The 15,202-nt window shown below is 36.4% G+C and overlaps 1 protein-coding gene across 1 annotated transcript in view; it reads right to left on the reverse strand.

Moving 5' to 3' along the window:
- Nucleotides 1-15,202, reverse strand: part of LOC129242532 (putative transcription factor SOX-15) — a 76,751-nt gene that overhangs the window by 4,429 nt on the left and 57,120 nt on the right. Inside the window, exon 5 of the mRNA XM_054879219.1 lies at nt 14,131-14,219. Within this exon, the coding sequence (XP_054735194.1) occupies nt 14,131-14,219 (89 nt within the window). The remainder of the gene's footprint in view (nt 1-14,130; nt 14,220-15,202) is intronic.

Here is a 15,202-nt window from a genome sequence, read left to right on the forward strand (position 1 = left end):
TTTATTTAGTGAGAACATATGTAAATGAAAAAATTAATTTAAGTGAGTTATAGAAAAGAAACTAAAAAGTTCGACCCAAATTGAAGGACATCAGAATTCGTTTTAGAGGTATGGTTCCTTCGGCAAAGTTTCTTATTTTGATACCTAGAATATGATTTTCACAGAGCAATGGGCGATTTTTTTGCCTCCCCACGGCCTAAGGTACATATATATATAACAATTGTGTTGTGCGTCTTGATGTTTTCCCAAAACGGAATACGTTGTAACAGCAGATGGTTTTTTGTGAGGAGCTTTTCCAAGTCATTGCTTGCCGATGGGCGAACGCTATTAAAAAAATCTTTTTTTTTTTTCAATTGCTATTTCATGCCCGCTGTTTCATCACTGTGCACTACCGAATGGCAATCACGCCCCAACCTATTCGGCTATGGCAGCCGCCTACAATGCAACAAATCATAGGTATTACATAAATTTTAGCATTGATTTTAGCTGCCGCCCAACGCTCTTCGCATGTAATTTATTTCAATCTTCAATAAACAAATGTGTATTCGTTAAAAGTACGAAGGTTCTGTTATTTCTGCACCGCGGTTATGTTTTCACCTCTTTCTTTTCATAATTGACTTCCGGTATTAAGCTGACAATAAGAATATGTAATTAAATTTTTTATATTTATTTGTATTTATTTGTTATGTGAACAACGGAAGTTAGAAGAAGAAAATCCTCAGAATATTTTTTACGCTACCAGTGTACACACATCCATACAAAATATGGACAAGAAAAGCGTATGAAAGGCAATTCAATTTCGCATAGATACGAGGCATTACAACTGCAATACAATTCAAGACTGTTGGCTACCGCAAGATTGTCGGCAACTTGTTAAAGCCTTATAATTGCAACCTTCGAAAATATATCCGCAAATTGGTAGGAGTATATCGTGTATTAATTTCTATATGTGAGGCAGGGTGAGGAAGGTCGTTTCTGTTAATTAACGATTTGAAAAGTTAGCTTTGTAATAAAATGAATTGTTAGCCAGATGCAAGTATTTGTCTATAGGTTGGAGTTCCGTAAGAAAAAATTCTAACATACTTTCTACTGCGAGGTTTAAAGGTTTCATTGTGCTTAAGAAAAAAGGTCTTTGACAGTTTTGTAGGAGTTGTTGAGGCCAAACGTGTGCTACAGGTAAAAAAGAGAAAATTCGGTGCATTATTTATTACTGCTACGGCCGAGATGAGTAGTAAGACTAGGCGGACACTTATTCCATTGGCCAGGAGTTGAAGATAATCCAGAAAACTGTGCGGAACTATTTGCATAAGAATCATTATAACTATGTTAATTTAATGTTAATTTAATATTGAAATAAAGCGAGAAACGTTTCTATTTCACCAATATAATACTTATGTTGCCTTCTGATTGATTGCATATGGATATGTTCAGAGAAATGTCTACTGGGACCACAAGATTAAAAATGTTCGTTAAACTGTTTTGATCATCAGTAAAAATGTTCACTTATTGAATTTATGAAATCGATTGCATACTCTAATTTCCTTCACAAGCATAATGGCCGAAGGAATATTAAAACTCAAAATGATAAAGAAAATATTCTCCATTAGTTTTTGCACCTAGACCGGCAGTGACAAAAACCTCCGATTGCATTCCTTCTGAAGTATGCTAACCTAAGCTTCTATTTTTTTAAATTAATACCAGTAAACGTGAAGAAATTAGTAAATAGGTCCAAAATAATAAGAGGGCGATGAATTACCAAGTTTTAAGATTTTTGTATGCTTTTACAAAAAAAAACATTTAACTAAAAGCTCCAAACTTCGTATAAAGTTCAAAATGGTTTAAAAAATTTAAAAATGTTGTCATCAAAATTTTCAACTGTTCAATCAGAACCTTTAGAAAACTTCAATTTTAGCAAAATAGGGATGCAGTTTTATAGCCCATTAAATTTTAGCACAATAAAGTGTAAGTTTCAAGAGGCTCAAAATTCACGTTGAATTTTGATAATTTTTTTGCTGTCTATGAATAAGTTCATGCGGTTTTTTTTCGAAATTTGAATTTCGGATCATTCCCATGGCTTTTAAACGTTTGGAAATGGTTGATTGATCAACTCCCAAAGTTTTTGCAACCTCTTCTTGCGTTTGAGCCGGATCTTGATCGAGCAATTCCTCCAATTCGGTATCCATGAACTTTGGCGGCGCACCCTCGCGTTCTTCGTCTTCCAAGCCAAAATCACCACTTTTAAAGCGTGCAAACCACTTCTGGCACGTTCGCTCAGCTAGAGCATGCTCACCATAAACTTCCACCAAGATACGATGACTTTCGGCTGCTTTTTTCTTCATATTAAAATAATGAAGAAGAATTCCCCGCAAAAACACATTATTTGGCACGAAATTCGACATTTTCAAGTGTGGTAAAAATATTGTTGTTTACGCTTCAAATAAAAAACGTATACTGACGTTTGTGCCTTACGACAGTAGCTCTCCAATGAATGTTTGGAAATGTGGATCGATGGAATAATAATCAAGTTACGCCATCTGTTGTAAAACCGCACGAACTTATCCATAGAGCTAACCTAGTTAGATTATACTGGCTGGCTTAAGCCACGAAGATACCATTTTGGACCATATCGGTACCAGATTAGGGATAGATTCTAGTTCCAGTTCCAGTTCAGGGATAGATTCTAGTTCTTCAAAACTGAGAGCATAGGTAGGAAGCATAGGTAGCATAGTCTAGTTTTCAAAAGAGCCGGACAGTAGCATAGAAAATGCTCCAGGCTATCTCTTGTGCTCGGTTCATTACATTTCCTACAAGCATCGTTAAGAGTTAGATTTAGCTTGTAAGCATGCGCTGCAACTAGGCAGTGCTCTTTTAGTACACCAACTAGAACTCTACAGTTCCTTCTGTCGAACGATAATAACTGATTTAGCATACCTGCGTCATATGAGTGTTTACACATGATCCCGACAACTTTGGAGTTGGTTAGACTAAGCCTTTTTTTTGCCTTTCTTAATATGTCCTCCTCTAGTTCTTTAAAGACTGATTTGATCCCCTGCAAATCTCGCTCTTCTTTAGCTATTCCATCCAATATCTCTTTTCCTTCTATGCCTTTATTGCATACTAAGTATGTTGAGAACTTTCTTCCACATAAAATATATAATATGTTCGGTAGTATTTTATATTGAAGAAAACTCTTAACACCTAGCGAAAAAAAAATTGTCAAAAATCAACAAAAAATTTGAGTCACTTAAAACTAGAACTTTGTTATGCTAATATTGAATGGGCGATAAAACTGCATACCTTGAATTTTTTAAGAAATGGTGACGTAGTTTTGGTTTTTTTGAAATTTCTTAATTTTGTGCAAAGTTTGGAGCTTTGAGTTATTTGGTTTTTGTTGTAGAAAACATCAAACAAAAACTTGCCAAAACTTGGTAATTTCACGTGCTGCTATAATTTTGAATAAATAGTAGATATTTAGTGTACACCTAATTCCGTTTTTGCACGGTCTTTTTTTTACACGGTTTTGATATAACACGGTTTGAAAATAAAATATTTTTAATTTTTTTACACGATTTTATTCCATTTAGACCGATTTAAAATTTTTTGTGCTTAAATCTTTTTTTGTCAAATTTAATTTTTGCGAAATATGTTCATATCACAAATTTAGGTGAATTCGCTTTGAGCAATTGAAATGTGTTAATGTGTTGTGAATTATCGATGCAATCAGACGTGTTTGGTAATTAATTTTTTATTGTTTTTCCAACGTTACATTAAATTTAACGCATTAAGAGAAAAGGTAAGCCAAAAAATATTTTATATTTATTCAGTTATTTATATTTTTTAATCTTGTTAAATATTTTATGCATCCCTAAAATAAAATGTCAAATACAAAACTAAAACGTAAAGCAATTTTTTTGGAAACCAAAATTGAAATTTTAGATCGCCTTTGAAATAGATAAGGCAAAGTTTCTTATTTTGATCCCTAGAATATGATTTTCACAGAGCAAAGGGCGAGTTTTTTGCCTCCCCACAAATCGACCCGGCCCGGTAATCGTTAAAAATGTTAACAAAGCAGTTTAAGCGGTGGATACAATGGTATATACTAGCTACAAATAGTGCCTAGTGACTTTCGTTTGCAAACCGGCACAAATCCACAGAAAGTTAAAATTCCACTGTAACAGGCAGGCTTTCTACTGGTTTGTTAATCACCCGTCGAGTTAAAAATGGCATCAAAATTATCTTACATGGGATAAAAGGTTAAAATGTCGTTAAATCCGCCAACTTGGAAATTATACATTTATACATAAAGAGTCGTTCAAAAACGTCGCTTAATGTCAGTAGTAAATAACTCCTAGACAATACCATTTTTCATGTCATCTTTGCTATTTGTCAAGTACACTGACGTGCAATATTAACGATAGATAATACGTTATGAAAGAGGTGGATCTTTAGAAACAACATATCGCAAAATTCGTGATTTTTGGTAGAAATAATCTTCCGAATGAATCGACTATTCAAAAGTTGATGCTTTCAAGAAACTGATTCTGTCAAGGATAGAAAAAGGACGGAGAGACTAAAAACTGGGCATTGGTTCTGTTCTGTTGAGAATATTTCTACTGTAGCAAACTAATACGGCTATGTAAGATGTCGTTGCTCAATACCAGCAGCACCGTCAGAATTAGGAAGGACCTCTCCGAGCCGTTTGATACCAAACAGTGTAAAACAGGGTAGACAGGGTGACTCGCTGTCATGTGACTTCTTTGACCTGATGTTGGAGAGCATCGTACGAGCCGCAGAACTGAATCACTCAGGCACAATATTTTATAAGAGCGTACAATTGTTGGCGTATGCCAATGATATTGACATTATCGGCCTTAACAACCGCGCTGTTAGTTCTGCCTTCTCCAAACCGGATAAAGAGGCAAAGCCAATGGGTCTGGTGGTGAACGAGGACAAAACGAAGTACCTTCTGTCTTCAAACAAACAGTCGGCGCACTCGCGTATCGGCACCCACGTCACTGTTGACAGTTAAAATTTTGAGGTTGTAAAAGACTTCGTGTATTTAGGAACCAGCATTAACACCGATAGCAATGTCAGCCTTGAAATCCAACGCAGAATCTCTCTTGTCAGCAAGTGCTACTTTGGACTAAGTAGGCAATTGAGCAGTAAAGTCCTCTCTCGACGAACAAAACTAACACTCTACAAGACTCTCATCACGCCCGTCCTAACGTATGGCGCAGAAGCTTGGACGATGACAACATCCGATGAAGCGACGCTTGGAGTGTTTGAGAGAAAGATTCTGCGTAAGATTTTTGGACCTTTGCACGTTTGCAGCGGCGAATATCGCAGGAGATGGAACGAGGAGCTGTATGACCTTTCCGATGACATAGACATAGCGCAGCGAATAAAAATCCAGCGGCTACGTTGGCTGGGTCATGTCGTCCGAATGGATACAAACGCTCCGGCTCTGAAATTATTCGATGCGGTACCAGCTGGTGGTAGCAGAGGAAGAGGTCGGCCTCCCCTGCGTTGGAAAGATCAGGTGGAGAAGGACTTGGTTTCACTTGGTGTGTCCAACTGGCGCCGGTTAGCACGAGAAAGAAACGACTGGTGCGCTTTGTTAAACTCGGCCAAAATCGCGTAAACGGTTATAGCGCCAATTAAGATGAAGCAAAGTCTTGCTGCACAAACTTCAACATCGATATCTCGATATTCTCAACAATTAAACATTCATCAATCGACTTTTAGCGGATTTTGTAGCTGTGCTCGTGCCATTTTTCACATATAATTGTTAAGAGCAGTATTTTAAATAAAAATAAAGGAACCTGAAAGAATCTAAATGTTTACATGTTTAAAATACAATAACATCTAGGTGCGTCTTTTGAAAGGTTTCTTACCTCTAAAAGTTCATAAGTCTTCTTCTCCGGGATTAAAAACAGGAGGTTCATAGTTTGTGTTTTTAATATCGCAGCACTACAAGTTAAATTTAAGTGTTCGATCGGGGAAAGTGGTGATTTTGATAAGTAGGCATCTGAGAGAATTTGGAGTTCCGCAGCAATATCAGATAATGTATTATGATACAAGGAACAAACTGGTATAAAATATTTCTAAATTGAATAACCATGATGTTTTTTTCATAGTTCCTTCAGAGAGAAAATGTCACGCCTCGAATTTATGTTATCCTATTGTGTTTAGTTATAATCCAATTAGCTTATTGACCATTGTAAATTCAATGGTAGGCTTTGTCTGGCATTCCATATTCCTTCTCGCACTCTGCGATGTAATAATAGTCGCATGAATGGGCAAAATATTTACTATTTTGCTGAAGCCGTAAAAGGAAAAGGCAGACGCGTTGAAACTTTTGCAACAAGCACTTGAGCATATGTTTTTTTATTTTTTGAGTTTGCGTTATTTATATTGTACCCATTTATTGAAGCTGTTTCCTATGTTTGCTTTGTTAACAACCTATTAAATGCCATGATTTTTCTTCTTATTGTGTTGCATTGCATTGTAGTTGTTGTTGTTTCGAATAGTTGAGTTGTTGTAGGTCGAATTGAAAAGTTAGGTGGCGGTGAAGCTATTCGATTGAAGTTTTAACGAATATGCGGGCGTTACGAGCTGGCTACATACCTATGGAAGTCTGTATGTATTTGAATGACGTGAAGCCTGCTATTATAAATTTGGTAATTATAGGGGTGTTGTAATGAAATAGAATTCCTAAAAATGGTAAAAAAAAGCGACAAATAGGAGGAGGAGTTCGGCCAAACATATATATATATATATTCGCCTACCGGACACCCCCATCTGCCCAGAACAGTTTTTATAAAAAAAATTTTTCCCTATGCTGAAATAAAAGCTTATGTCATGTACTTTAATTTGTCATGTGGCACTTTTTAAATATTCAAGATGGACCTACTTTTCTAAAAGGATTAATGCATCGATCTCTTCTCGATTTTCCCGACATTTTTTAGGCGATAATAGTTCTGAAAAGAACTGTTTGACAGGTATTAGATATTAATTTATTCTTTCAGAATTTTTTATAATAATCTCCAGACAGTTTAACGATTAAGACATATACAGAACTTATGCTGTCAATAAAACTGTTAAACAATGTTTTACGAAGTTTAGCGATATCGACAACAGATGCGATAATAGTTCTAAAAAGAACTGTTTGACAGATTTATTTTTAATAGTTTATTCGTTTAGACTTTTCTATAATTTGTTCAAATTATTTCTATACCGTTTGACATGTGAAATACATCAAGAACTAGTGATGTTTATGAAACAGTTGAACGTTGCACCAGAATCTCGTACGACGTTCTACAACAGATGCGATAATAGTTCTAAAAAGAACAGTTTGACAGATTTATTTTTAATAGTTTATTCATTTAGAATTTTCTATAATTTGTTCAAATTATTTCTGTACCGTTTGACATGTGAAATACATCAAGAACTAGTGCTGTTAATGAAACAGTCGAACGTTGCACCAGAATCTCTCTCTCTACTTTTCTTAACAAACTACTTCATTTTTTTTGGTGTTTTCCAACATATTTGTCAATATTCGTCGTCCATCTTGAATATTTAAAAAGTGCCACATGACAAATTAAAGTACATGACATAAGCTTTTATTTCGGCATAGGGAAAATTTTTTTTTATAAAAACTATTCTGGGCAGATGGGGGTGTCCGGTTGGCGAAGAATGCCCCATATATATATATATAATTTGTAATCAGTTTTATGTTTTGGTATGCAGTTTTATATTCCAATGAATTTTGGTACAATAAAGTGCATAATTATCGACAATATTTTTGTGGCTGGTTTTGTGAATTTTCTGTTTAACTAATCTATATTTAGTCATAGTCTGTAAGAAATTCTATTTCGAAGACTGAGATAAGTAAATCAGTATCTCGGCATAAATATGCTAAAACTAATTTCGGTCTTATTAAAATGTCACAAAAACGCGTGTGGACTTGTACGAGGAGTGGATGACAAGTACGTTGTCTAATGTACTTATTAAACAAAGAGTACGGCTTTACATTTTATTCCATTTATATCGGGTGTTTTTTAAGAACTAAAAAAAAAAATAAATATTGTTGAAAGGATTTTTTTGTTTTTACAATAGGTAGATAATTTTATGGCATTTTTTTTCTTGAATATGATGTCCAGCGTATGTCTGCCGCGTGTTACATGCTGCACTCGGCTGTCCAAATTTTTTTCAAAAGATTTCCATGTAATCGCCGTATGGCGTAAATGGTGGCTTGAATATTGGCTTCCAATACTTCAAAGCTACCGGCTTCCCGGCCAATGACTTAATATAGCCCCCATAAAAAGTAGTCCAGAGGCGTTAAATCGCATGAACGAGAGGACATCGAAGAATACCACTACAGGGGAAAAAGTTGTCACCAAATTAATTTTGCAATAAATCGATTCTTAAGCGCACTGTATGGCAAGTGCTCTATGAACTTCGCGAACAGAGTAAATTCAAAGTAAATTTCCACAATTTGGAAGTGTTCTTCTGGCGTTATACGATTTACGTTGACTTGCCAAACCTTACTGAACAGAAATGTAAACACAGTTTGTCGTTCTCAGCTCTCGAATTATACTCGTAGTTATCGATATCGATAGATCTCATGCAACTAGAAAAACACCCTATACCATATGATTTCATGTGACTGAAAATATATTCTTAGATTCGTGTTACCCAACACGCACAAATTCTTGTTCTTCATTTGCAAATGCTCCCACAAATTCTCTTTATATTTTGTAGTTCTTCTGGCATCTTGCCACAATTTACCTCTTCGAGCGATCACTACTAATTTTGTGGACATTTTTACGGTCACTGCCGTTACTGGGCGAAAGTCTCTCTCACTCAAAAATTTGCTTTGGCGTATTACAGAATTTTTTCTTCCAACAAAGAATTTAATCACGGTGCTCTGAATTGTGAGAATTTCCAGTTTCCGTTGCCATGGCGCTGTTGCTTATTTAATGGATAACGGTTAATTAACCAATACTATACCGATTTTTATACTATAGGCCTCTTCTTTTCGCCAAGCGACTGGTATAAATACGGGAATAGCATTGCCTTAAATCACATGTGGTTGTACGACAGTGAGTTATACCAGTGTAATGAGCTTTAGACATACTCGCTGGCGGCGAATCTTGCTCGATAATTTTGTTGTTGTTTTCGCATGCAAATTTTTCGTTAAGTTCATCGAGTCTGGAAATGGCGAGTAGAAGAGGCCTTATGTTAAGTAAGCTAAGGCTTAATATGACTTCCGAAAAAAAAAAATTATCCTGTAGTATTCTGCATAAAACTTTCAGCGCATATTATCCACCAGATGTATCTTGTGATTTCACGCACCGTTGGGGAAACTTTATAAAAGGTAATGACAGATGATATTTCCGTTACTCCTTTAGCGTACTGCGCTTGCAGAATCTTGTTATTTTAGAAAAAGTTGAATTCTTCAGAACAACTTTTTTATTTATTTACCTCAGCAGCAAAACTATGCGTACAAGGCAAATCTAACACTGAAAAGATAATCCATTCCAAATGTTCCAAGCTTAAATTATTATTTCTTTAATTCATTATTATAAGATACATACTTTGATACAAAGATATTTAAAAAAACAGAAACATAGAAAACCACTAAAAATACATACTTCAATGATCTTGAAAAGTCTGCGTACAAATCAAGGCAGGCACAATACTAAGCACTTAGAGCTACAATTAGTAAGACGGTCGATATCCTTTCCTTCAGATAACCTCTAGTAAATGTCTTGGCACATATTCCACTAACTGCAAAGTTTCTTCGGAGTGACTTTGTTCCACTCATCTATCATTATATTCTTGCGCATTTCTTTGGATGTAATGTTATGCTGACGAATCCTAAGCTTCAATAAATCTCATATATGCTCTATAGGATTTAAATCAGGTGACTGTGGAGGATTTAGCTATTTAATGACGTTGTATAACAACCAAAGCTGAGTAACAATAGCAGTGTGCTTGGGGTCATTTCTTGTTGAAACAATTAATTGGAGCGAAATACTAATTTATCCATACTTGGCTTTAAATTATCTTTCAAAATGCCCAAATACACTTTATCCCGGTATAAATTCTAAGTTCCAATCTCCTTTTGCACACATGTAACGGCAAACCATTACTCCGGTTCCACCATATTTCACAGTGGCTTTAAAATTTTGAACATCAAGGGCGGTTCCTCGTGTTCTCCATACAAGTTAATGCCAAAAATGAAGAACTTTGCTTCTATAAGGAAATTAGTTTGTACGCACAGTTTTGCTGCTGAGCGTATTTACTTATTTGCTATGCAAACTGTGAGGGAAGTTAAGCCAACCTTTTGTCATTAAGCCCTGAAGTCTTGGCAGCTCGATTTTTAAATTGCCTCTTAGTAGAGATTAGAAAAAAAAAACACTCGTAGTCAGTTGTATGTTGATTAAAGTCACTTATTGTCAACTTAACGTCAGTGGAATGCGGCATAGATGTTCATTTACGTTGGAAATGAATAGATTAGGGCTGTGCGATTAATGGATTACTCAAATGTTGTTTAATCATAGTTCCAGCTTCTTAATTAATCTAAATCTTTAATTAATCAAGAAGTAAATTAACTCGTTAAGATAAATTTATTTGAATACTTTATTTTTTGATTAATCCTATCTTAATAGCGGTATTTAATGCACCATATATACCAAGCGACCACTGTACCCGAACTGCTTGGAGCGTGACCGGCTTGGAGAGTGTCCGGCTTTGAAACTCCGGGTGTGAAACACCAAATCTTAGACATTTTTTTTAATAGCGGCCGCCTCTCGGCAGGCTATGGCAAATCTCTGCGTGTATTTCATTGTATTAAAAACTGAATATGTCATTCACTTTAGCGGCTCATTCTACATACAAGGACCTAAACATTTCGGAAAACATTATTTAAGTCGCGGTTTTCGAAGCCTCTCTGCATGCCTCCTTTTTTTTAATGGTTAATGATAGTAAAGGGGTAAGGTATGGCCCTTTAGCACTGCGACCATACTGATCTATTGTGCACCCTATGCTGTCTATTGACTGTTAAGTATGCTTATGAATTGTACCAGCTCCTTCTGAGGGAGTGATTGAAGGTCTTCATCTGTAAGCATGAACTTGTTTAAAAACCTTTTCCTTCTATGCGTCAACCCCGGACATTCGATAATGAGATGTTCTATAGACTCCTCATCTTCGCAGCAAAATCTGCAGGTGCTGGTGTTAGTTATGCCTAATTTATGTAAGTGTTTGTTGCAGGTGAAGTGACCCGTGAGGGCGTCTGTGAGAGTGCGAATGCTCTTTTTGTTTAACGTGAGGGCCATGTTAGCTCTTTTAGTGTTGAAACTTAGGAACTTTTTGGAGTGTCTAAGACCCTCTACGTTGTTCCAATGCTAATAGAGTTTTGGCCCAGTATTTTACTTTTTGTTTTAGGCTGTTTTTGTTAAATCCAAGCATGGGACTAGGTCCGATGAAATTTACATCTGCCCCTTTTTTGGCTTGAAAGTCTGCCTTTTCATTGCCGTCATATCCCACATGTCCTGGTACCCAAATTAATGAGACATTGTTTTTGGATGCCAGGTTATTGAGTGCCTTGTGGCATTCTAAGAGAGTTTTTGAGTTGTAGGTATAGCTATCTAAAGCTTTTAGAACTGATTGGCTGTCCGAGAGTATTTTAATCTTTACTCTCTTGTGGTATCTACGTTGCATGATGTTTGCTGCTTCCATTATTGCGTATAATTCCGCTTGGAAGATGGTGGTGCCCCTGGTGAGAGTGAATCATTTGTGGATTCTGGGCCTCCTGCTCCTACACCATAAAGTGTTTTTGTTCCATCAGTGTACCATTTTTGTGAATCATCATTCATCCATTTTGGGTTTGTTTTCCACTCGATTCTCTCAGGAAAGGTAACTGTGTATCAATGGGTCAATGTGGTCTGAAACTTGAGCCATGCTTATGGTGTTTTTGACTTTATTTAGGATACTTAGGTGACCGGTGAGGTTGCCTAATTTGAAATTTTCTTTCATGTGTAGCATGAGTGCTTGCGTAGCTGCTTCCACTTGGATTGCTATATGAAGTGGTGGGAGATTAAGGAGTGCTTCCATGCCAGCTATTGGGGTAGTTCTCATAGCCCTTGTGACGGTAATGAACATGTCTTCTAATTTCAGAGAACACAAAACTCGTTTCCATAACAAGTCCAGTTTCGACCACGACTGCCTAGAAGTTCGGCAAGCTGCGCTTTGTTCTCTGTCACCATGTCGCCTACTAAACCATTTCCTAAGTTACATGGGAAATACTAATGCGGGCCTTTTCAGGTGGAGCCTGTTTGGTCGGGTCCTGCCTTGCAGGCTCATTTGGCATACAGTTTTATTCAGGGACTTTCGGGTATTTTTTAGCTACATGAGAACTGTCGATGCCGATAACTAAGGTTTAACAGCTGATAATGTTCAGTAAGGTTTGACAAGTCATCGTGAATCATTTAACACCGGAAATGTGGAAATTTATTTTGAAAAAAAAAGAAATAAATCTGTTCGTGAAGTTCATAGAACAGTGATGACATCGTTCCTTATTACTTTTGGAAGGAGCAGTCGTTACTGTGAATGGCGAGCGCTATAGAGCCATGCTGATGGAATTTTTATTTCCAACATTGACGACATTTGGTTCCAACAAGACGCGCTTTCTTTCTTTCACTTTCCAAAAATATTTCTGTTTTGCATTATCATTTTAAATTCTCAAGCTCATAAAAATAGAAAAGATCTGAAAAAACACCAGGAAAAACATTTGTTGTGCTTAAATTTTTAGTTATAAATGAAAAACGGTAGTTAGTTATATTGGCCGGAAAATGGAGTTAACAGCTTTTACCGCGGCGGTGACGTTATGCTAAATTTGCACGCGTCAAATTCTCTTAATTATTAAGTGCTTCTAAAATATAAGTTTGTAAATAAGCTAACGACGTATTCAGGGTAGGGTAGGGGGTTTCTGCAGTGACGTTCTTCCCGGTAAATAAATATTCCTATTTGTTTGTTTCGCGTTTATGACAGGTGTAATTTTACTCTTCCTCACTCAACTGGCAAACAAGGTCTTGCACAGTGTGTCAAGACCAGAACGCCCGCATGTCGCTTTTATTCATTGGATAAGTGTAACGAATTTTATATGTATCATACATATGTGTGCGCGCGTACAAACAATTAAAAGTACTTGTCACGCCTAAACTACAGTTGTCCTCCCCTAATTCTCAGCATGTTGCCTTGCACGGGACACTTTTATTTATTTACACACTTACTAAATTATATCCTTGTAAAACTGTTTGCTTACCAACTCCTGCAACCTCAAACCAATAATTGAATAATTGCAAGTTGGCTCAGGTCGACTGGCAGCTCACAACACCTCCCTATGCCCACGTTGCTTCATTGCCTCGCCGCTCATCGTCCACTGTCCACCTTGCCTTTTAGCGTGTGCTGTAGCTACATATGTATGTAGGTATGTTTTTGCATGTTTTTATGTGAAACTCGTCATTACAAAGCTAACGATGACTTGACATAAATGCTCGTCCGCAGTAAATTGGTGTGAAAAAGTTCAAAGGATTATAAGAATGCTTCGAGTTGCAGCTGAAGAGGCCTAGTTCAAATGGGGCAGCAACGCTGTACATAGTAAAATGATTGACGCCTTCCTTATGATAAGGTTCACATTTGGAATCGTTCTTCGGCTTTGTTTGTATAAATACATAATAGACAACAGTGAAAAGTAGGCGTCAGTTTGTGGAAGTTCAGTAATTATGTGATTAAATTATACAAATACACAAACCGCAGGTGCCTCTTCCACTTGATGCAGCACAAGTGAGATGTGGACGCTGAGTGCTGCATAGAAGCATTGCATTCAATGCCGTTGCCTCAAGTGATGGTTAATGTTGGCCTTAAATGCCATTGAGTTGAATAGTTGGCGCCTTATTCATTAGTTTCCTCTTCCACACGAAATATATTTCTATTTCCACATTTTAAATTATAACGTTTATTTTTGAATGCGTTTTGGCAATTTAGCCTTGTTAGTATTTAAGTATTTGTTTTTGTATACAAGCGTACATATTGACGACAGACAGGTTTTCTTAATTGACTCACCTGTGATGCTGGCGGATTCGTCTGTGTCAGGTGGCTGCCCAAGTGATATGCGGCTGCTGGCCCTGGCGCAAAGTACCCTGGCGTTATACCTGAAATTCGGAGAGTAGCAAAGTGAATGAATAAAGTATGAAATTCTGGTAGCGCTACTGCATTGTCTAAAATAATTGCCATCCTCTTCAAAATACAAAGATAAAAATTGAAATTTTTATTCATTGTTAATTCTTCCCTATCAAAATTATCATGTCAAATGTAAAAGAGTTAAACTGCTGACTTCATGTAATTGTTTTATGATTCAGCTTTTTATAATTTTTTAAGTTAGTGTTATTATTAAAAAATGGTGGTAAACTTCAAAGAAATAATTTTCAGAAAAGATAATAGTAAAAAATCGTATATTTTCTTTTAAATTTTTACCTATAATTGCAAGCGCCACATCATTAATTTCTTTGAGTTATCAGGCACTTTTCGATGGAGATAATATAAATACATACATACAACATTTAATGGGTTGGATTCCCTTTCACAAAAACAATGGTTACGATTGCTACTTTTTAGCTACTGTAGCATGAATTCATTTTGTATGTATGTACATGCATTCATTTAAATGTGCGAATGTATGTCAAATATAAAACGGGCGACCGCAATGTTAACAGGATGTTCCACAATCAGATTTTTATATAAATATTTTTGACACCTTCTTAAGATCTTGAGCGTAGTCCTAATTTTGCGTTTCAAGTGAAATAGCTGTCAAAATCCATACAAATTGCTTTGCTGCGAAATATGCGTGAAATTTCGTATGTATCTCACGTCAAAGTAGTACTCGGTTCACGCCGTTAGAACGTGAGAGACTGGCTTCAACCTACCCTCGAAGCTTGTCCTCTAACATTATGAAGCGTTACATCCGTCTAAAACTTGGTCACACACTATTCACTCACACTCAATTCTATTTTCGAAGGAGTTCATTTTGTTGTCCGTTGTGCGGTGGAACAAACACAGTTGACCACTTCGTATCTCTACCTACGAACACAAGGGAAATTAGCGAAGATACCATTAATTTATTCACAGCCTTATGCTT

This window comes from Anastrepha obliqua, chromosome 3 (genome assembly GCF_027943255.1).
Source record: "Anastrepha obliqua isolate idAnaObli1 chromosome 3, idAnaObli1_1.0, whole genome shotgun sequence".
Taxonomy (NCBI): domain Eukaryota; kingdom Metazoa; phylum Arthropoda; class Insecta; order Diptera; family Tephritidae; genus Anastrepha; species Anastrepha obliqua.